Source organism: Ptychodera flava, chromosome 22 (genome assembly GCF_041260155.1).
Source record: "Ptychodera flava strain L36383 chromosome 22, AS_Pfla_20210202, whole genome shotgun sequence".
Classification (NCBI taxonomy): domain Eukaryota; kingdom Metazoa; phylum Hemichordata; class Enteropneusta; family Ptychoderidae; genus Ptychodera; species Ptychodera flava.
The window spans coordinates 1406279-1430965 of NC_091949.1; the positions used below are offsets into that span (position 1 = coordinate 1406279).

Sequence of the window (24687 nt, forward strand, 5' to 3'; positions counted from 1 at the left end):
AAGCGAGAAATTCAGTTCAAGATTGCAAAACATTTAGTTAATTCTGGCCATTTTGAAGAGTCTGCCTTAAAGATTATGAGCCTGAGTCTTCCTTCGAACTCAAAAATTAGAATTAGAAATACAGGCAGATTTGGAGCTTAAAAAATTGGCATTAGAAAAAGAAAAAATACAAATGCAATACAAATGAAAGAAAAAGAATTGCAAATGGAAGAAAGACAGAAAGAAAAAGAATTGCGATTAGAAGAACAGCGATTACAGGTAGAAATAAAACGTTTAGAGCTTGGACAGTCAGGAAAATTCTTCCCTTCAGACAAGTTGACATCACTAAGCATTTCAGGTTAGTTCCCCCTTTCCAAGAAAAGGATGTTGATAAATATTTCCTTCATTTTGAGAAAATTGCTCAGAGTCTGAATTGGCCTAAGGAGTCCTGGTCTATGCTTTTGCAGAGTGCTTTGGTGGGTAAAGCCAGAGAAATTTACATTCAGTTGTCAGTAGAGCAGGCTTCAGATTATGATTCTGTGAAGGAATTAATTCTCAAGGGCTATGAGTTGGTGCCTGAAGCTTACCGTCAGAAATTTAGGGATTGTGAGAAGGTGAAGGATCAAACTTATGTTGAATTTGCTCGAACAAAAGAACAACTGTTTGATCGTTGGTGTTCTTCTGAAAAGGTCAGTCAGAATTATGACAAATTACGACAGCTTGTTTTGATTGAGGAATTTAAAAGTGAATTAGTGCATCCGGAGTGACATCAAGACGTTTATCAATGAACAAAAGGCAGATACATTGGAGGTTGCTGCACTTTGGCCGATGATTATTCATTGACCCACAAATCTTCCTTTCTCAGCAAACCATCCCAGTCCTTTTCATACAGAAACAATGCAGGTAAATTTAACTCCTCCTTTTCATCCAAGAATTTTTCAAAGGACAGTAGAAAATCAAATGACAACAGTTCACAAAATTCAAGTAACACTTCCACATCATCAGATCCCAAGTCTCAATCTCCTTCTGACAAACAGTTCGGTACACTTTCTTGTAATTATTGCAAGAAAGACGGCCATTTAATGTCAGAGTGTTTCAAATTGAAAAGAAAACGTGAAGGTCAAAGTGGTCAAAGTGGATCTAAGCCACCGGCTTTATTTCTTCATCAACTCAATTAGAGTCTAATAATGTGTGCAACACATTTTCTGAGGTTAAACCCCTCTTATCCCCAATTAATGAGGTCAAGGTCAATTCTTCTCAAGATAGCATTATGGGTATTTTCGAACCATTTATTCATGATGGTTTTATATCACTTTCTAGTGATTTCTCTTCCGCTACCCCTGTCAAATTTTAAGAGATACCGGGGCTTCCCAGTCTCTTTTGTTGGCAGATACCCTGCCGTTTTCTGAAAAGTCATTTTCAGGTTCTAAAGTTCTTATTAAGGGGGTAGATTGCAATGACTTTATTCCTGTTCCTCTCCATAATGTCTATTTGTCTTCGGACTTTGTTTCTGGACCTGTGGCTTTAGGTATTAGGCCTTTTTTGCCTTTTGAAGGGATTCACCTTCTTCTTGGAAACGACCTTGCTGGGGACAAGGTCATTACTAATCCACTTGTGACTGATAATCCTAGTTTAGATCAGGATCCAGAGCCAATTGAACAAGAGATACCCGATTTATTTCCTTCATGTGCCATTACTCGAGCCATGTCAAAGAAAACTTCCGAGAATCAAAAATACTCTCAAAAATAATGTCACAGATGTTGACTTAAATGACACCTTTCTCAGTCAGGTGTTTGACACGGATCATTCCGTTATCCCTCGTGGATTTGAAACTTCCAGTAAAACTTCTGCTGACCAAAGTCAGACATTTTCTAGATCAAATCTCATTGCAGAACAACACAAAGACCCAGATATTTTGTCTTTGTTTGACAGGGTAGATGATGAAGGTAAAACTTCAGATAGCTCTGTTTCCTATTATACAAAATCTGGTATTCTCATGCGTAAATGGAGACCTCCAGATGTCTTGGTTGATGACGATTGGGCTATAAAACATCAAATTGTCGTTCCAAAGCCCTATCGTGCTGAAATATTGCGCCTAGCCCATGAAACCCCCTGGGCTGGTCATTTGGGAGTAAGGAAAACTTATCACAAAATTCTCAGTCACTTTTATTGGCCTAATCTCAGGCAGGATGTAGCACATTTCTGTAAAACCTGTCACACATGTCAAATGGTAGGAAAGCCAAATCAGACCATTCCAAAGGCCCCTTTACAGCCAATTCCTGCATTTCAAGAACCATTTAGTAGGATACTAATAGACTGTGTTGGGCCCTACCAAAAACAAGATCAGGAAATGAGTACATGCTGACAATTATGTGTACATCAACTCGGTTCCCAGAAGCCATACCACTGAGAAATATAAAGACAAAGACTATAGTGAGAGCTTTAGTCAAATTTTTCACTTTATTCGGCCTCCCTAAATGTGTCCAGTCCGATCAAGGCTCCAACTTTATGTCTGGTATTTTTCAACAAGTAATGGATCAGCTAGGCATTAAACAGTATAGGTCATCCGCCTATCATCCAGAAAGTCAGGGTGCTCTTGAGCGATTTCATCAAACTTTGAAAAACATGATTAGGACCTACTGTTTTGACACAGAGAAGCAGTGGGATGAAGGAATTCATTTTCTGCTCTTTGCTGTTAGAGAGTCAATTCAGGAGTCTCTTCGTTTTAGCCCATTTGAGCTTGTATTTGGACATACAGTCCGTGGCCCCACTTAAGCTCGTTAAAGAGAAATTCCTATCAGACGATGATGATTGTCTGAATATTTGCAATATGTGTCAGATTTTCGTACAAAACTCTCTAAAGCATGTGAATTAGCCAGAGAAAATCTTGAGTCATCTCAGCAGTCAATGAAAACCAAATATGATAAAAACACCTCAAAACGGAAGTTTGAACCAGGTCAAAAAGTTCTTGTTCTACTTCCAATTCCTGGCAAACCACTCCATGCTCGTTACTTTGGGCCATATCTAATCGATAAGAAATTGAGTGATTTAAATTACATCATAATAACACCTGACAGGCGAAAACAAAAACAGCTATGTCACATAAATATGCTTAAGCCATATTGGATAGGGATAATCCTACTATAACTCAGCCTGTCAGTGCAGTCAGTTCAAGCCATTATGAAGATAGTGATACTGAAACTGACTTGAGTGAAAATACTCTAAACTCAAAGCTGGGCTCGGTCAAGCTTCAGAACTCAGAAATCCTGGAGAAGCTGGAGTCTACAAAGTTGGCACACCTCCAGCCAGAACAACAACAACAGGTGAAAGAACTGCTCCATGAATATAAACACCTGTTTCAAGATGTTCCAACGAGGACAAACGTCATCTATCACGACGTTGATGTTGGGGACAGTAAGCCTGTAAAACAACATCCATACAGACTGAATCCAACAAAAGCAAAATATCTCCAGGAAGAAGTCAAATACCTGCTGGACAATGACTTTATTGAACCCAGTAAAAGTAACTGGAGTTCGCCGTGCATACTTGTTCCCAAATCAGATCACAGTTATCGTATGTGCACGGACTTTAGGAAGGTCAACACTTTAACAAAGACAGACACTTTCCCAATCCCGAGGATTGATGACTGCATCGACCGAGTGGGAAAAGCCAAGTATGTGACGAAATTTGACCTACTGAAGGGATTTTGGCAAGTCCCTCTGACAGATCGTGCTCGTGAAATATCCGCCTTTGTTACGCCAGACGGATTGTTCCAGTACAAGGTGATGCCATTTGGAATGAAGAACTCTCCGGCAACGTTCCAACGGATGATCAACGACGTCATATCCGGGCTAGACGGTGTGCAGCTTACGTTGACGACGTCATCTGTATAGTGACACCTGGGAGGAACACATCAAGCTCATGCGGAAGTTCTTTGAGAGACTGAGTAAAGCAATGTTGACTGTCAACCTTGCCAAATCTGAGTTTGTATGGGCAAGGGTAACTTACCTCGGACATACTGTAGGACAGGGTGAGGTAAAACCTGTTGATGCCAAAATCAGTGCCATTTCAAGTTTTCCCATACCAAACTGCAAACGACAACTGATGCGCTTTCTCGGTATGGCTGGTTACTACAGAAAATTCTGTCCAAATTTCTCCACAATTACTGAGCCTTTGACTAACTTACTTAAAAAGAAAGTAAAGTTTGTTTGGTCAGAGCAATGCCAACAGGCATTTGATACACTTAAAGCCATACTGCAAAGTGCCCCAGTGTTGTCTGCACCAGATTTCACTTTGCCATTCAAATTAGCTGTAGATGCTAGTGATACGGCTGCTGGTGCTGTTTTATTGCAAGAGGATAGTCATGGTGTAGATCATCCTGTTTGCTATTTTTCACGCAAATTTAACAAATCCCAGAGAAACTACTCTACAATTGAAAAAGAGTGTTTATCTTTGATATTAGCTTTACAGCATTTTGAAGTTTATGTTACTTCTTCAAATCAGCCAATAGTGGTTTATATTGATCACAACCCTCTTGTTTTTCTGCAGAAATTTAAAGGCAAAAATCAGAGATTGCTAAGATGGAGTTTAATGTTACAGGAGTTTAATCTTGACATTAGACATATCAAAGGCAGAGACAATTTAATTGCAGACTGTCTCTCTCGTATTTAGAGTTTATTGTTGTTCACTTTCAAGAAATTTTACTTTAGAGTAAAACAAAATTTGAGTACTTAAATCCTTTTCAAGATTACATTTGTAAAAGAAAGATTTTTCTTTGAAAAATTTTCTTTTTTTTTGAAGAGGGGGTGTGTTATGTAGGTCATTTCCCCCACACTCATCATGACCTGAGTTCAATTAGTCTAGAACATTCCCAAGGTCACTGCCCTTGATGACCTCACAACCTTGAATTCAATTAGTCATGTTTGGAATGTTCTGGAAAGTTGATTAGTTGTGTAAGGGAGATAATTTTAGAACTGTAATTAGCATGTCAATAAAAGTTCTAGATTGTTCTTATATGCCTTTATAAAAGGGACGTGCACAGCTTCCAGTCAGACTTTTGGGATCGTGTCTCTTGTGTGTTACTATAAACTCCAGCAGTAGTCATTCTCAAGACTTTTCAAGACCTTCACTGTCAACGCTGGATTTATACTGTGGACTTTGTGCAGCTGCAAGCCTGCAAGGACTGTTCATTCATTCAACTGACTGTTACAACTCTGAGACTGGAGCTTTGCCGTCCCAGCTGAGATAAGTAGTCTGTACACTTTTAAAGCTTGTACTCTATCCCTAACTTAGCAATTAGTTTTATTTTTGTAATAAATTTTGTTTAAACGTTAACTGCTGAGTTCACCCTTTTGTTCGTTTTCTCTGCACGTAACAATTGGCATATATTCATTACACTCATCATCAACAAAAAATCAGTCAGGGTGAAATCTGCAATTGAGTTCATGAGAGACATAGGAAACGTGCTCTGCGCGCAATGCATCGCGGAACAGTTTAAAGAACTTTAAGGTAATATGCACCTCGAAAGTGAAAGACTTAAACTTTTGCTCAAACTTTCCTCAGTGAAACTTTGAACCATTCTCTTACCAAAGCAAGAATAAAAATCAGGGGTCACCGTGCAAACTTTGGTACTAGAGAGACAAATAACTTGTTATTTCTCGATATTTGAAATCCAAAATGGCCGCCATCCCTGTGTTAACTCTATGAGAAAAAATAAAATTTTCGATTTTCGAAAAACTAAGACAGTGAAAACTTTTCTTTTGCCAAGAGCTTCAAAATGAGCCCCCTTATGTGGTAGGTCAGAAGAAAATTGATAAAATTTGAAGGCCTGAATTTCTGTCCTCGAGGTGCGTTCTGTAACCTCCACAAATGTAATAATCTCCATAAATGTAGCCTAACATCAACCATAAATGTAATAAAATGCACCCATAAATGTAATATCACCCATAAATGTAACAAAAATCAACCATAAATGTAATAAAAAGACCAACCACAATTGTAATAAATGGTAACCATAAATGTAATAAAAAAATCACCCATCAATGTAGCCTAATACTTGTCAACCATAAATGTAATAAATCTATTTTGTTGTTGCAATTGAGGAATTAACCCTTAAATATTTATCTTTGTAATAAGCAAAGCAACTCCACACATTATTCATATCTTAATTGTTTGCGTTTAGTGTGTTTTGTAAATTTGAAAGTGTATTTTCCGTTTCCCTATTTTGTGTACAGAACTGATCGGCCATGGCGAGACAGCTGTAATCTGAACGTCAGTGCAGACTTTCCAGAGTGGAGGAGACTGTATAACACTAAGATAATTTTTTTTCGAAATTTGCCGTACTTTCTTAATCAGTCGCCTCAAATTCATCTTCAGTGGATAAATTGTGTTGAATAATTGATAGATTTTCTGTATTCCTATGTTGTCACACTTGATGTTTGTTCCTTCACTGAGGATGTTAGGATGTCTAATTTTGTTCTACTGTGTTCAAGTAGTGTTCGTATATAGATTTAAATATGATACATGTTCTCGTCAACATGTTTTGTGTCGTAAGTTTCTGTCATATTATGTTGTATATTTCTCTGTTATTTGTTCTGAGTCATCTGCCATGAACTTTGTGTGGTATCACTGGTTGACGAGTCATTTTGACACTTCCTTATTTTGTAATTATCAGTGTCCAGAACTGCTGTTTCGCTCCCATTATCTGACGCTTTCATCGGTACCTCGCCGTTTTCTGATATTGTTCTCAATGTACTCGATTCTGTGTTTCGGAAAGGAAACCTAGTTTCAGGAAATATGCAATTACATTACACTAGTCTTATTAAAGTTACTATTTACTCAGAGCATTGATAAACAAATGATCACATATGCAAGTTCAAGGTTTATTACATTTATGGTTGAGTTTTATTACATTTATGGTTAATTTGTTTATTACATTTGTGGTCGCGGGTTGTTACATTAATGGTTGACTGTTTTGTTACATTTGTGGTTGATTTTATTACAATTGTGGTTGATATTACATTTGTGGAGATTATTACATTTGTGGAGGTTACAGTTTCTACCTTAAGGCCGATCGAGTTATGAGAGGCAACTCGAGGTGTCCTTGGAGTTGCCTCGTTTGTATTGTTACGCTCGTAGTTAGGGGAATTACGAGTTGAGGTACTAGTCTGGATCATAATGCTTTCAGTAACTGAAGCTGACACACCAAAATGTAGATTGCAGCACAGCTCTTTAGGCTGCATTCACAAATAACGATTTAGGGGAGGGGGGGGGGCTGGAGGAATTGCAATTGAAATCTTATTTTTTTCAGATCCCCCCTCAATACCCTAAAAAATTTTCAAATGCCCCCCTCTATATGATCAAAATTTTTCAAGTCCCCCCAAACTATCAGAAGCACGCAAAAATTTGTAAAATGATGTGCGCACAGACAAAATAAACACGTATTGCGCCATTACGCTCGCAGGTGTTCAACATTACCTGTTATTAGTACTTTCACAGAGAAACATAGACAGAGTGGCAACGCTTGCATGCCTTTTGTTCCATGGTCGTCTCGGTAGACTATTGGCTTTTCATATTAAAATGAGCTTCAAAGGTGATTAACTTTTTGGAGGCTTTGTTTGTGGTTGATAATTACACGAGATTATGCGAAAAATACGACGAGATGGCATCGTACTGCCAGTCGCGTAGCAACCATAGTTACTTTGTGAGCTCTCAGGCCAGAAACACTGCTTCACGCCAATCAAAACATAACACGCCAGCAGTTTTATAAACATGTCCTTCCTTGATGCATGTGTAAAAGACGGTATGAATGACTGTAAACCATTGAGTAAAACCAGACAGTATCGATAAAAGACTTTCAAATTTGGTTCAAACACACTCATTATATATTCATAAAATATGAGAGGAATTTTTAAAAAAGTAAAACTCACTTTCCTGAAGCTCAAAACACTCCCTTTTTCGCCAGCATGTCAATTCCGCTCAGCACAACACGACAACAACAATTAACACAAACTTTGCCGAACATACTTTCACTTAACAGTTGGCGAAAATCCGAAAATTACCCAAGGATGCATGGTCGGCACTCTTCGGAAAAGAGAGGCGAGAGCAACCTGAGGCGAGGCGAACATGGATGGGTTACGTAACCTCTTCACGCCTTAAACAATACCCGTTGCAACTCTGTCTATGTTCCTCTGTGGTACTTTGTAAAGTCATATTTCTAATGCAAGTTCTTAAATTGATTCATTTTCAAACGCATCAGTGAACTTTTTGGATTTATCAGTCTAAGCCAACTGGAGTTAATCCAAGTCTGGCCAGGTCAATTGCTCCTGCCGAAGCACACAAAATGACGATCATGAGAGAGTATGCGAATTGTGAATTCTGGCTTATTGCCATATTGTAAAAATCTGAGCACAGTGACCCACCAAAAATTGTTTCAAAAATACAAGACATATATGAATTCGATTGTCAAAATTGACAATACTGGAAGGGGAAAATATTCCATCAAATCAATGTTTTAATCTCTGAAATTCTGGGTGTGATAATTGGATTTGGAGTAAGCATATATTTTAAAATGTATTGTTGTTTTGCTATGGATTTTTATAATCTGAAATAAATATATAATAATAATAATAACGTACAGGCCCCGCCACAGACTTAGACCCATGACCAACTGTTGATTGCCATTATTAACTTCTTATAGTAATACGTGGCAAGAAATAGTCAAATGACAGGAAAGAATAGACAAAACAAGCAGGTTTTTGCGCCATTTGACAGAAAAATTGCACAGCCATGCATAGGGACGTATCAAGAGATCCTGTGACTACGACGGCCATGGCCTAGTGTCGGCCTACTGGTGCAAACTTTGTTGTTGTACCTCCTGATTGTTGGGCAGGTCTCAATCCTTATTCAATAACCCCACAAAAAGACCTATGAAAGGCCCTTATCACTTGACTTGATATCTGCACTCAGGATTCTTGTTTGCACCACACCATGGGTGAAAACTTCGTAGTCATTCTCCGCAGCAGAATGTGGCTTGCCATATATCTGGTTCTCATGACACCGACGTTCACGCAGACCACAGAACAGATTCTTCTTGCTGAAGCAGGCATTACTCTGGGAGCTGTAGATTTCTGAAACTTGCATTATTGTCAACTGGACTTCTGTTGGGCCTCTGGAAATAAGTCATTGACAATGACATAGTCTCTCCTTGTAAATGGGACTTTGTCACTGGAAGTTACAAAAACTTGAAGTCCATATGATGCGCATGAAACAAGGAATGTGGGTACCAAAGCCCTGTCTGTAACTGATGCCCTTATTGGATTGGATTGTAAACAAGTAGTGGCATAGGGTTATGTCCTTTTACCAAGTTCGACAGAAGTAGGTATGTCATGCCCTGGCTTTTTAAATGTCAAAATTCAAATTATATGCAAGAAACTGGTAAAGGCATGTCTGAGTAACGGCTTTTGACATAAAAAAGTCAGAACGCCAGATGTGAACCAAAAATGTCCTCATGCTCAGTAAAGAAGAGACTTCCTATAATTAGCTATTGATACTGCTTAAATTAAAACACCTTTCTTGAGTGGTAAATCTTTGTATAATCAACATCTGCAGCTAGTGTCATCAGATTTAGTGCAGTCATTCAGAATATAGATCTCTAATTACATACACTGTTTCCCTATTAAACCAATCAGGGGTGCCACCCTAACCACAAAAGGTCATTACATAAGTCAATAAATAATTTATAAACAGGATGTCACTATTGAGTTTTACACTCCTCGAAAAAAGGTCATTAAATAAGTCAATAAATAATTTATAAACAGGATGTCACTATTCAGTTTTACACTCCTGGAAGATCAATATCTGATCCATTTTTCATAAAATTTGATGCAGGATTTCTGGACGTATCACACTAATAAGGAAAAGTCATTAAATATGCAAATTAGAAATTAATTAACATGATACTGATAAATGTCCTTATACACAGTTAAAGGCTCAACATTTACACCAAATATTTCTTGACATATCAGCCTAATTATGAAAATTCATTAAATGTGCAAATACGCAATTAATTCACAAGATCTCTGAATGTCTTTGTTCGCTATTACAACACTTTGAGATCAACATCTATACCAAGTTTCAGCATATTTGCTGTGGTATTTCTAGACATATTTCATTAAGGAAATTCATAAAATATACAAATTAGCAATTAAATGCTAAGCTCTAGTATATCAACATCTGTACCATGTTTCATCAATTTCAGTGGGTATTTCTTGACAGAGAACACTAATTACAAAAATTCATCAAATATGCAAATTACTATTAATTGACATGATCCTGCCAAATGCCTTTGCACAAAGTTACAGCCCTGGTATGTATACATCTGTAAGAAGTTTCATTGAATTTGAGTGAGTGTTTATCAAAATATTAGCAGAATTATGAAAATTAATAATTTATGCAAATAAGCAATTAATTGTCACAATAATGACAAATATCTTTATGTGCTATTAGAGCTGTGTGTGACGAATGTGTACAGAGTTTCATCAAACGTGGTGCAGTCTTTTAATAAAGAGCTCTTTTTCACAAATCACTAAATATGCAAATTAGCACTAATAATGCACGCCACACCAACAACAATGGACTTCGCTGATCACTGCATCTCACGTGACCAGACAAGCAGCATGTAGTAAGACGCAGACACAGGCAAACTGCCATTTTGAAATGTGCTAGTTTTTGGTCTCCCGGAAGTTGTTAATTGCGCATGTCCACACATATGCATCCTTTTTTGACGCATGCTTTTTAGGCCAGTCTGTTAGCTGCCAATTTTTCAAAATTTGTAGGTATTGTTTTTTAAATCCTTGATTAAATTCTAGCCACATTTGCATCATGAAGCTATGATAATTTTAGCTTTTATTTCCAAGTGAAATTAACAGTCAATGACAGCACTCCATTGTTCAACCAATCAGATTTCGTAATGGCGGTTTCCCATTACCTGCTTCTTTGTGCTTGTCACTGAGGCGGGGACCAGCCAAAACAATGGACGTGCATATGTATGCCATAATGTATTATTCTTGTACCAAGTTTGAAAGGAATTGGCTTAGTCATCTCTGAGATATCTGCATTGACGGACGGAACCCAAACCATAAGTCCCCCTCAATCTTTGTGGGGGGACAAATAAAACCTCGTCTTTGCTAGCGATGTCCTAGACTAGAGCCCGGTCATTTGACAGCGTGTGGGTATATTAACACGCACATGGGAAAGTGTTCACAAGTACACTCGAGTAATAACAGTAGTCATGCCCAATTCAAGAAATCATGATCAAATGTGATTTCAATACAGCGTGCTATTACTGTTCAATATTACTGTTCAATATTCAGCACATACGAGTATTGAACTTAGATTAAGGTAGTGACTCAGGTTCGTTGGTCAATTTAAGCAATTTTGTGATTATTTCATATTCTGAACCCCTGAAATATGATCTTTCTATTACTGTGAGGTAACATTATATTAGGAAATCTCTGAAATTTTAGTGAAAACAGGGCCTGCTAACCACTGCGTGAGTTATTATTTTCTTTTTGTTTTAACAGTCCGGATTACTGTCAGGGTTATCGTTATACCTTGAAGGAGATTATGTAAATTTTTACGCACTATGTTGCGCATGCGCGCAGGTCTTCATAAGAGATGCTTTTCCAACATGGCTGACTGTCGGCAGTTATAAGAGGTGTAGAAAACGTAAATGGGGGCCAAAGAAGCAAAATGGAAAGCTGATGGACGCGAGCATTTTGAAACTTTTGAAACTTTCTGACCTTCGCTCATACTACAACTGCCATTGATTTTGAAACATTTGTTGGTACTATGGTAATATGGTTGCACGCGTGCACTGATGTTGATACTCGGGCTCCATGCGCGCACGTACAGCACTGTAGATTACACTGCCGCACCACGAGACTCTATTTAATCTTCACTGGAAAATATGGTTCTAAAACAGCAGCCCATATTTTGGACTTAGTTTGTAAATTGTCAATTCGACACTGTTACTGTTATACTGTCACGGTCTAGAGCACAGTACGCGAAACGTCGCTTCACGATCGGTGCCGGTCTGTTTCTATCTGTGGTCATGAGAGTGTCGCTGGGTGTCGCGACACGTTGCAGTTTCAATTTTACAATCAGTGAATCTGTCGAGTATCGCCTCAGTCATTTATTTTAAGTCATGAAATATCGCTTTTACGTGTAACTGAAGTTGATTTTGTTTCATATGCGGGGCCATAATAGAACATTTCACAGTTGAAAGCGAAATAGCGCATGAAAAACCCGGTATCATTCCTGATGGTGAGCAAAAACATTGCAGCAGATCACATGTAAAAAACTACAAAACCAAGTGCTACTTTACCTGTATTCCTTGAACTTCTCAACTACAGAATTGTTTAAAGCATCGAGAGTTGGTCGTCTCATATTCGAAAGCAAGCAAGCAAGTGACGCGCCCTGTACTATAGGCACAAAAATCGGCGCTAAAATGAACTTGACAACCATTTCACACTTGGTACGTGCATAAATTACGGGCTATGAGACCGGAAGTCGAGCGCTTGCGAGCAAGTGAGTGCGCATTGTCGGCAGAACGCAAACCTGTAAACCGTTCCGGCTGTATTTTTTTAAAACTTTTCTAGTCTTGAAACCAGACTCTAACCGTTACCAAACAGTGTACTGTTAAGATACGTATTTGACAAACAGATTATGCCCTGAATTATCTTTCTAGTGTTTATCGTGTAAATAGTACCCACCGCTTACGCTGACCAGCCTCACGTTTCTACGCACAATTTTCATCATTTTTTGGCGAACTAGTGTTCAGGACTTGTCAGAAAATCTCCAATCTGATGCCCAATATTTAATCTAGACCAAGATCGAATGAATTTTTTTAAAGGTACAAAAATCTGACTTTTTCGGCCATTTTGTGTGAAAAATGGGACGTTTACACAAATCGTCGATTTTCTCATTTCTGATTTTTGCCATGTATGCGCACCTTCAAATGAGTGTAAGTCGGCAACATGTGGGCGGATTTCCCAAATTTTTTCACATGCTAACACTTCATGATTAGACCTGAAAAACAGAGTTTTAGATTTTTGATAAACCCCCCTGGAGTGACGATAACTTGACAAACGTGAACGACAGACAATAATTTATGCGAAAATCCGACAGTTCACACTTCGAAGGCTCACTGTGCAGAAACAAAAGCGAATTTCAAAAATCCAAAACACGGTTTTCCCCCCAGTATATCCACCTGTCTAGTGCCGTTAACAGATCACTAAAGGGTGCTGCCAATTCTTACTTATACTTTTTTAAGTGAAAAAACTCAAAATAATACGTTTTTGCTTTAAACAAACATACGAATGCATTACCTTCTTCAAATATAGACCTAACAGAAAATGTACCACATGTTGGGTGTGAGACCCCATTTTTTATGTGAAACTTTTGATTGAAAATATGTGTCAACGAACCTGAGTCACTACCTTAATTGACCTTTTATTGAGTGTTAGGTTTGGTAAGTGGGTATGCGTATGACAGATGGGCTGCCATTATATCAAGTGGATATATCGCAAACATTGTAATCAACCCGTAACTATGTGTGGTGTTCTTGGATATGTTTCCAACAGGGGGACCCCCCTCATGAGCATACACAGTGCTACATCCGCTGCACTATGATTTAGCTACCTTTTCATCAAGATTATAAACTATATCTTTTTTCTGTCAGTTAAGATTTCTTTGGATGTTCGTAGATTTTGGAAAGTAATTGAAAGTTCAAATGTTTAATAATCATGCATTCATCGGCATAAATTAAGTGTTAATTGCAGATAACGTGGGGTTGCTTGAATATACACTCCTCCCTTAGTATAACTGTCATTTTGTGTTGTTGAACCAAGGGCTAATACTTGGATGAGTATGGTACATACATAGGTACATACATACATACACACAGTGGCTTTCTCCGCCTATCAGATAAGCTCCTATTGTCTTATACATCATGGAGCTGAAATCAGACAGGCGGAGAATTGAGCAAATGATATCTACAGCTGATTTTCATCAGATTTTGCATACATACATGCAGACATAAAGACAATGGAAGCTAAAATTATTTTGATAGATCACATGCCAAAAGGGAACAACAATTTACATGTATTTACATAATAGTGAGAAATGATGAGATCCTGTGATGATACAACTCTTACAGTTTAATCCACAGAAGAGCAAATGTAAATCACTAGACTTTGATAGAGGGTGTATCCTTGAAAGGGAAACCTAAAATGACCATGCCATAGGGTTTTGTACAGTATGAAATCTGCCCCTTTGAACAGGGATGAAATATTAATGGATATGCAAACAATAATATTGTCTGGCATCATTTCAATATTAAAATGTTTTTAGCTTATACACACTTATCACCTATATTTCTGAAATAATATATATACTTTGTAAGTAATGCAGCCATTATTTTTTAATTGGAAAAGACATTAAAATTCTTTTACACACCCATGTCCATGGATATCACTGGATTAAAATAGTCATTATTCAATGCTAGCTCAATGAAAGAACATATGTACAGACTATAAATGACATTATTTTGATACGAGTCACAGACTTCACAAGACAACAAGACACATTAGAAATTTGCATATTTCATGCCCTTGATGGTTTTAGCAAATTATGTGAAGTTGTCAAAAGTATACCGTCTACAAATAAACTGAGGCAACTTTGGACATGGCCATAATGTATCACACTAAACAACGTAGCAGATGTCAACATTTCATGAAAACTAAATTGCATACACACTATCTTACTCTTAGTGCCATAAACATGAAACTATCATACAGCATTTCAGTAGCCATTTGATACACATCTGAAGTTGTTGCTCACATTTACTTGCTGCAATCTCATACCTTACCTCAATTTTAAGGCTAATGAGCATCATCTCGGAAGCTATTATCCAAATAGTAGCCTGAATCATACCGTTATAATTGAATTTTACAAATAGACTCCCTAAGTTGCTGTGAATAGTGACAATTGACCAATCAAGTATAACCTTCTGAGCCAGCTGCACATCAGCAGCAATTTTAAGGGTATCAGTACAGTTGCCACCTGGACATGTCCAACTGACAAGTTAAGGCTAGGCATAGAGCATGTGTTTAGCAGATAAATGTTGAGGTTATAACTGTCTTAGAACAATGTTCAATTTGAGGACTCAAAACAAAACAAACAGCAGTTTACGAAAGGAGATAACTGTTGATTTTGTTAGAGAGAAACAAAAGTGGTTTGTGATAAATTGTAACTATTTTACTTTGAAAATCATCTGAAAACAACAAAAACCCCAAAAATTGAAAAGGAGCTTGGAGTTGTATTTGCTAACATGACTACTCATGCTGATGTTTCAGCTGCTTGTAACATATATCATCAAATCAGAGGTAGCTTGACATTAACAGTTGTGTGTTAGTAAGCTTAAACAAGGTCATGTAAAATTCTAACACCATCTTTCAGGGCTCTCGGACCATGTAAAAGACACAAACTTTCTGTTTATCTATACATAAAAATGTCACTTTCAAGTTTATGTTTTGTAGCTATGTGCTTTCTAACTTTTAGCCATTTTCTGTGTTGCATGAAAATCTATTTCCGCATACTCTACAGCACAATCAAGATATTTGAGAGCACTATCATCTCCAAGAGAGTTCATTTCAATCGCTTTGGTTTTTGTATCTTCCCCAACTTCAGAAGCACTTGGATTTTGTAAGAGGATCGCAGTTTCATGAATTGTCCATGGATTGGTGCTACAGTCTGGCATTGACAAGGTCCTGCTATGTGATATTTTTCTTCGACGTGCTTGATTTGAATCCATACTACACTGCTCAACGAGAGAATCTGCACCAAGCATAACTTCTTCTATAACATCACCAGTTGATGACGCTTGTGACTTTCGGTCTGGGTTATTCTGTTGATTGGGTGATGAAATACTTGCTAAAACATGTTCTAATGTTTCAGCTGATCCAGCAGATGACTGTGATCGCCGTTCCGCTAATGTTGGCAGTGTAGATAGTTTCAAAAGATTGTCATTCTTATTGATCATTTCACTTATACCTCCTACAGCTCCTCGTAGTTCTGTTGATATATCCTGCTTTTCTGTATGATTGCTATTACTTCCATTTCTAAAAACCACATCGTATTCACTTGCTGTTCGTGGCCGCTGAAATACTGCAGCTTGATATCTCTGTCTGCCAAATTCATTACCTGGCCAATCAAAACTCTGAGAACGCTTCTCGAATCTTGCTAATTGACAGGGAATTTTCGGAGACTGCAGAGATACCATTGAATAAGTTTCTGATGTCTCTGATAGACTGTATTTCCTTGGAAGACGAAGTGAACCTAATGGTACCTTATCCTTGGCTAACGAACTTCTCTTTACTTTCTTTAAAGCCTTAAATCCAGCTGCTTTACTACTGGATTCATCTGATGCTGAAGATGATTCTTTGTCTCTTATATACAGGGAAGATAGCTGAATATTTTCTGTTTTGTCTGATTTTTCACAATTTCCTTTTTTCTTGGATTTACGAAGAGATCCCTTTCCTTTGACTTTGTCTCTGCATTTGACACTGTCAGGATCAGTTAGACTTCGCTTTCTCTGGTAACCTTTTTCATCACAAGTTTTTCCTTTGTTACATTCCTTGGACTCTACTATATCTGCTTCCGATGACAAACTATTTTCTACTATGTTAGGTGATACTGCTCGGGATGGGTCTGTGGTGCATCTTTTCCTTTTGTGTGATAAAAAGGATTTTCTGGAACTCTTGCTGTCACCTAAACAGAGAAATTCACATTGTATATTAGTGCAGGGCATGCTTTTATCAAACAAAAACAGATATATATCAAATCTAGCAAAGATTTGTTACATGCAATACATTACAGTCGTCCTGATCTCTTCACTCTCAAACAAGATGTTAACTAAATACGCTTGTGTGTTTTCTGTGATTCAGTAAGACAAGAAACTTAGCAGCCAAATGGCAAAATTAGCTGCAAGAATACAAAATTGATGATTTCATCATAATTTCAATATATTACATTAAGATAAAGCCTAGGAACATGTACACCAAATATCAAAGCTATCAGATGAGTAACTTTTGAGAAACAATTATTTTGACCAAAAATGGCAAAAATTGACCCAAAATACAAAAGTTGAAGATTTCATCAAATTTCAATATATCACACTAAGACAACACCTAGGAACCTGTATACCAAATATCAAAGGCATCAGACAAGTAGTTTTTAAGAAACACATTTTTTGACCAAAAATGACAAAAATTGCACCAACAATACAAAATTGCAGATTTCGTCATACATTCAATATATCATATTAAGTTCATCTGTAGAAACCTGTATACCAAATATCAAAGCTGTCAGACGAGTGATTTTGATGAAATAATGTTTTACCAAAAATGACAAAAAAATTCCTTAAAAATACAGATTTGCATATTTCATCACAATTTGAACAAATCTAAGTTGGGTTATCCCTAGGGACCTGTATGCCAAATAACAAAGCTGTCTGACTAGCGGTTATGAAGAAGATTTTTTACCAAAAACGCCTTTTTTGGCACTTATTTGCATATTTTCAACAATATCAAAAAATTAAAAAAAGTTTCTCAAAATCATATTTTTCATCTATACAACAAATATCAAATCAGTAAGTACTGCGGTTCTCAAGATATTTGAGTTGAGGAACACCTCTCACACACACACACAACACACACACACACACACACACACACACACATACACACACACACACATACATACATACATATAGATTGATGCCGGACACCGGACAGATACCCATCCCAATAGCTTCTATAGTCTATAGTAGTTACAAATATACTCAGCTTTGTTTTCCAGATCAAATTCCACTACAAATTGATACCAAATATAACAAAATTATGTTCACAGCCTTCAACACTGTCTCACAACAACACTGTCTCACAACATATTCTGGATTGGTATGGGTCATTTAAGGTCACAGGCTGAGAAAATTACCTAAAATATACAAATTTAGGGGTTTTCCAACACACTGAGCAGAAGGTTTATTCAATAACGCTCATCAGGACTTTTATATTAAACAAGCGACCTAGCGGCCAATATAGCTCTGCTGTGTTTATGTAGAGAGTAACTATTTTTGACACATGTTGATGAAGAAGGTGGAAATCTTTGATAGCTCAATGCAATGGCCAGAAAAAAGTGGCTAAAATAAGCTGCAAAAACACACAATTTCATCATACATTGAATATATCACATAGGATCATCCCTAAGAACATGTCAACCAAAGCTATCCGATGAGTGGTTTTTTGAGAATGAAATTTTCTGACCAAAAATGGCAACATTGCCCCAAAAATACAAAATTACAGATTTCATCAGAAATTCAATATATATTACTTAGCTCATCTGTAGAAACCTGTATACCAAATTCCAAAGCTATCAGAACAGTACTATTTGAGAAACACACTTTTTGACCAAAAATGGCAAAAATTGCCCCAAAATTACAAAATTACAGATTTCATCATAATTTCAATAAATATCATTAAGGTGATCTGTAGAAACCTGTTTACCAAATTGCAAAGCTATCAGATGAGTAGTTTTGGAAATACACATTTTTTGACCAAAAATGGCAAAAATTGCCCCAAAAATACAAAATTACAGATTTCATCAGAAATTCAATATATATTACTAAGTTCATCTATAGAAACCTGTATACCAAATTTCAAAACTATCAGACCAGTACTTTTTGAAAAAAACATTTTTTGACCAAAAGTGGCAAAAATTGTCTTAAAAATGCAAATTTGCATATTTCTGCACAATTTGAACAAATCTGAAATAGATCATCCCTAGGGACATATGTACCAAATATCAAAGCTATCTGACTTGTAGTTTTGAAGAAGAAGATTTTTAAAGATTTTTTTACCAAAAATGACAAAAATTGCCTTAAAAATACAAATATGCAAATTTCACCACGATTTGAACAAATCTGACTGAAGTCACCCTAAGTAAACTGCATATTAAATTTAAAAGCAATCGGACAAGCGGTTTCAGAGAAGAAGATTTTTTTACCAAAAACACCAAAAAATGCCCCCAAAATACAAATATGCAAACATCACCACAATTTGAACAAACTTAAGTGAGGTCACCCCAAGTGAACTGCATATACAATTTCAAAGCAATTGGACTTGCGGTTTCAGAGGAGAAGGCAATTGTTGACGGACGATGGACGACGACGGAAAATCAACCTATTTGATAAGCTCTGCGTCGCTGACAGCGGAGCTAATTACAAAGCTATCAGATAAGTAGTTTTTGAGAACAAGTTTTCTTGACCAAAAATGACAAAATTGTTTTGACCTAGCGGCCGATATAGCTCCGCTGTGTTTATGTATAGAATAACTATTTTTGACACATGTTGATGAAGAAGGTGGAAATCTTTGATAACTCAATGCAGTGGCCAGAAAAATGTGGCTATAATAAGCTGCAAAAATACAAAATTGAAGATTTCATCATACTTTGAATATATCACATCGGATCATCCCTAGGAACATGTCAACCAAAGCTATCTGATGAGTAGTGTTTTGAGAATAAAATTTTCTGACCAAAAATGGCAACAATTGCCCCCAAAAATAAAAATTGCAGATTTCATCATAATTTCAAAATATCACACTTAGTTATACCAAATTTCAAAGCTGTTAGACCAGTACTTTTGAGAAACGCATTTTTTGACCAAAAATGGCAAAAATTGCCCCAAAAATTCAAAATTGCAGATGTCATCATTATTTCAATAATATCATTTAGTTCATCTATGGAAACCTGTATACCAAATTTCAAAGCTATCAGATAAGTAGTTTTGGAAATACACATTTTTTGACCAAAAATGGCAAAAATTGCCCCAAAAATACAAAATTACAGATTTCATCAGAAATTCAATATATATTACTTAGCTTATCTGTAGAAACCTGTATACCAAATTTCAAAGCTATCAGACCAGTACTTTTTGAGAAACACATTTTTTGACCAAAAATGGCAAAAATTGCCCCAAAATTACAAAATTGCAGATTTCATCATTATTTCCATAAATATCATTTAGTTCATCTGTAGAAACCTCTAGACCAAATTTCAAAGCTATCAGATGAGTAGTTTTGGAAATACACATTTTTTGACCAAAAATGGCAAAAATTGCCCCAAAAATACAAAATTACAGATTTCATCAGAAATTCAATATATATTACTTAGTTCATCAATAGAAACCTGTATACCAAATTTCAAAACTATCAGACCAGTACTTTTTGAGAAATACATTTTTTGACCAAAAATGGCAAAAATTGCCTTAAAAATGCAAATTTGCATATTTCTGCACAATTTGAACAAATCTGAAATAGATTATCCCTAGGGACATATGTACCAAATATAAAAGCTATCTGACCAGTAGTTTTGAAGAAGAAGACTTTTAAAGATTTTTTTACCAACATGGGGCCCGCGGGCACCGACGTCCTTTGTGCCTCCTTACTGTTTATTATTTGCCATAAATGTGAAATCTGGCAAAAAGTCAAATTGTTTGGACATAAATGAAAGTTAATGTGAAAGTGAATCAAGAATAAGAGATGGAACTCAATAGGATCAACAATATCTAAAACAGGAAACGGTGAACTTATATGATACAGAAGGGGAGAAAATTAGCCACAAACTATTGTAATATAAGGGACAATGGCTAATCTAAACCAAATTACTTAAACTGGATTGTTGGCATTGATTACACATGTATTTATTGTCCATCAAATAGAAAATAAATTTGGGCCGTTGACTAGAAAACATTTGCTTGTTACACTCACCACACTTGTACTTAGTATTTGGAGTGTACACCTATCTACAATACAATGATAAAAAGTTTGGACTCTGAAGGTCAACAGTGCATCTTTAATGTATGAGACTAAATAAGCTTACCCCTCAAGTATGTATAGGCCAAAAACAATATTTAATTTTGAATTATGTAGTGCAGGGAGGGACATAGAATATGGTGAAAAGCAAACTAAATATAAAAACTGAATATACAATTATATGGAAATGTTGTTTTACAGTCATGAGTATCTAGTGTGTGCCGAGAGACATATTAAAATTGGACAGTATCATCCTGACCAGAGTTTGTCTGAGTGGTTGTTTCCTTCTGATTTTCTGACACGGTGATAGGTACAAAATATTATGTTATAATCAACATAGCTTGCATTTTGTTCACAGTAGAACTGAGTTTTACATAACTTTCTCATAAACTGTAAATTCTGGCTTGTGGCAGCTCAAACGTCGCAATACTACATTTTTTGATATGATATGGAGTGACTTGCACACATATGCAATATGCAGTGACAGTCGATATATTCATAGTAAGAGTCTACTACATTCAAGCATAGTGATGTTGACAACTGCATGCATGCCAGTGCACGATTTCAAAGTAGCCAGGAGGAAATTCTAATAGTCTTTTAGTGGAAATAGGCCCTATAGGTATTAAACCACAGTGAAACAAACAACATTAGTTATCGTGACCTTGCTAAAGTGCAATCTCGGATCATGTATGATCTGATGATCATGCCAAATTACCATGTCGGATTATGCCGTGATTCTGAAGTGCGCGTAAATCGGTCAACATAAGCACACATAGACTCTCGCCAGTCGCTTGTACTGCTTGGTCTCGCGTAGCTTTCGGTATTTATACAAGCTCGTGCCTTCGGCACTCGACCTTGCGCCTTCGGCGCTCGATCGCCTACGTTGGATTACTACCGCAAGTGACTCCGGATCCGGTCAAAAGAAGGCACGAGGACTGTCGACAGTCTAAAGCACACACTGTCTTCAACAATGATGCTTCGGCGCTCGATCGCCTACGTTGGATTACTACCGCAAGTGACTACGGATCCGGTCAAAAGAAGGCACGAGGACTGTCGACAGTCTAAAGCACACACTGTCTTCAACAATGATGTCAAAATCAATGCACAACTGTCGAAATTACCCAAAATAAGCAACAGAAAACTTAAGGTTATCGCTGTGTCGAAAGGACAGTACATCAACATAAAACGACGCTAGTTTGTTATGACATTGAGGTAGAAGGACAGAGCCAATTCTCTCGCTCTCACCTCTCGCTCTCACCTCCATGCTCTCACCCAGCTATTACTAACGGGCCGCCGGTGGGATTGCCTCGCTAAAGCAATGGATTCGCCGGTAACGAAGGAGCGTTTCGTGCCAAAAAAATACATGACAGCAACAAAAATACAATCACCGTGAACTTCATATTTACAAAATATCATCAAATAAATGCTAAAAGCTTCAAAACGTCAAAATTCGCACAAGACCGAGAAACAAGACAGCGTCGGTTTGATTTTCAACCTTGCAATACAACGCTAACTTGTTATATGCGCATGCACATATTAGGAGAGACCCATTTGATTTCGGGGGGGGGGGGGTATGCAGGAAGTGGGTATGGGAACTTTTTTTGTCAGAGAGACAGCATTTTTTAATTTCAACTGTCACACCTGCATCAATTTTTTTATCAAATGAGTAGCAGTAGCAGTGCAATTTTTCAAAATTAAGCCAGTGTTTTACATATCACAGGATGGTTTTATATATTCATTTTACATTCCAACAAATGAAAACAAAATGGAAAGTCTAGTATATATACAACTTTAAATTATAGAACACTTTTTTGGCAAATCAACAGTGATCAGTACTATACCTGCTTTTCTTTATAACAGTCAATTCCTTTTAAGTTCTCAGGGAGATGTTATCTTTTGTGGTCAGAGAAACAAGGCTCACACATTATATTTCATTATATTTGTTGTTCCTCAATTTTTCTTGACAACTTGTAATCTTTCTAACATATTTATGTTGAGAGAATAATATATTGGTTTTTACACTAGTTTATTGACTCCTGTCTTGTGTTTTAAATTTTCACAATGTACAGAAGTCAAATAGTCCCATCTAGATATTGCCTGTACCATTGAGATATTGCAACAGAAATCCAGAAATATGCTTTCTTGGGTCAGAAAAGGGAAGGAAAACATCGAGTGCACTGAGGTGTAAAGTAGTGAATGCTTATATCATAAGTGCTGGGAAAAAAACACATGAGAATTGCTTGTGGTAAAAACATTTGCGCTGCCTATGGCAGCATGCTAGCAAAGAACACATGAAAATGAATTTCCAAAATTTTGCTCATTTCAACTGCATTATGACAATTCCATTTTTATTATTTCTGTCTGTTATGAGAATTTTTTTTCTAAAGCCATTACAGGCTTATTTTTTCTTTATTTCACCTGGTGACAATTTTTTTTCTCAAAATCCTCCATACCCTCCCCCACAAATCAAGTGGTTCTCCCCTAAGTGAGTCCCTGACCTATGCGGGCCAGTGGATTACTTCCTCAGTAGAACTGATATGCCTGCCGGTACCATCATTCTTCAGTCGATCAAAGGCGCCTTTCTTACCAAAAATACACGACAGCCGCAAAAGTGCATCACTGTCAACTTCATAACTATAGAATATGTTGAAATACACAGTGAAACGATCACGACGTTAAAAATAATGTACCCAGAACGAGAAACAAGATGGCGTCCGATTCGATTCTTCAACTCAGAATTGTCCTAGAGTTGTGCGCATGCGCAGACGGTAGCTTTAACGAAAGCGAGGCAAAATCAAGTAGATATAAAATAAAAATGGATAAAAATATTGTTTAAAAATAATGTAAGGCATGTATCACCAATTTTGAACATTTCTGACGGTCTTTCAACTATACGACACCTATGCCAAACATCACAATAATCAAATCAGTGGTTTTGAGGAAAAAGTGAAAATAGTGGTTTTCACAAAAAAGCTAAAAAAGTGACTTTAAAATGATTCAATCAAAAAAGAAAAAAGACCGTTGAGATACATGCCCAAGTGACCACCAGACCAATTTCAGAAAAAGTTACTGAAGCATTTCTGAGATACCTGCGTCCACAGCATACGGCCCACTGTATGTGAAAACAGACGCCGCGTCATCACATTAGTACTTTGGGCCAAAGGCCCAAAGGACTAAAAATGACAAAAATTGCCTTAAAAATAGAAATATGCAAATTTCACCACCATTTGAACAAATCTGATTGAAGTCACCCTAAGCAAACTGCATATCAAATTCAAAGCAATCGGACAAGCGGTTTCAGAGAAGAAGATTTTTTTACCAAAAACACCAAAAAATGCCCCAAAAATACAAATATGCAAATTTCACCATGATTTGGACAAACTGAAGTAAGGTCACCCCAAGTGAACTGCATATAAAATTTCAAAGCAATTGGACTTGTGGTTTCAGAGGAGAAGGCAATTGTTGACAGACGACGGACGCTGGACGACGATGACGGACGACGACAGATAATCAACCTATTTGATAAGCTCCGCGTCGCTGACAGCGGAGCTAAAAATACAAAAGTTCTTGACCAAATATGACAAGATTGTCTTCAAAATACAAATTTGCATACTTCATGACAATTTCTGCATATCAAACAATAGTCATGCCTGGGCATCTGTATATCAAATATTAACCCTTTTCCTGCCAAGTCGGTGAAAATTCGCTTGAAATTCGGTGTAGCTAGAATCTGAGCAGCCACGGCCGTTATCCTGCCAAGGTGGTGGAAATCGGG

The 24687-nt window shown here is 37.0% G+C and overlaps 1 protein-coding gene across 1 annotated transcript in view; it reads right to left on the minus strand.

Moving 5' to 3' along the window:
- Positions 1-14177: 14177 nt before the first annotated feature.
- Positions 14178-24687, minus strand: part of LOC139122442 (uncharacterized) — a 64123-nt gene continuing 53613 nt past the window's right edge. Inside the window, exon 7 of the mRNA XM_070687816.1 lies at positions 14178-16809. Within this exon, the coding sequence (XP_070543917.1) occupies positions 15590-16809 (1220 nt within the window). The 3' untranslated portion in view covers positions 14178-15589. The remainder of the gene's footprint in view (positions 16810-24687) is intronic.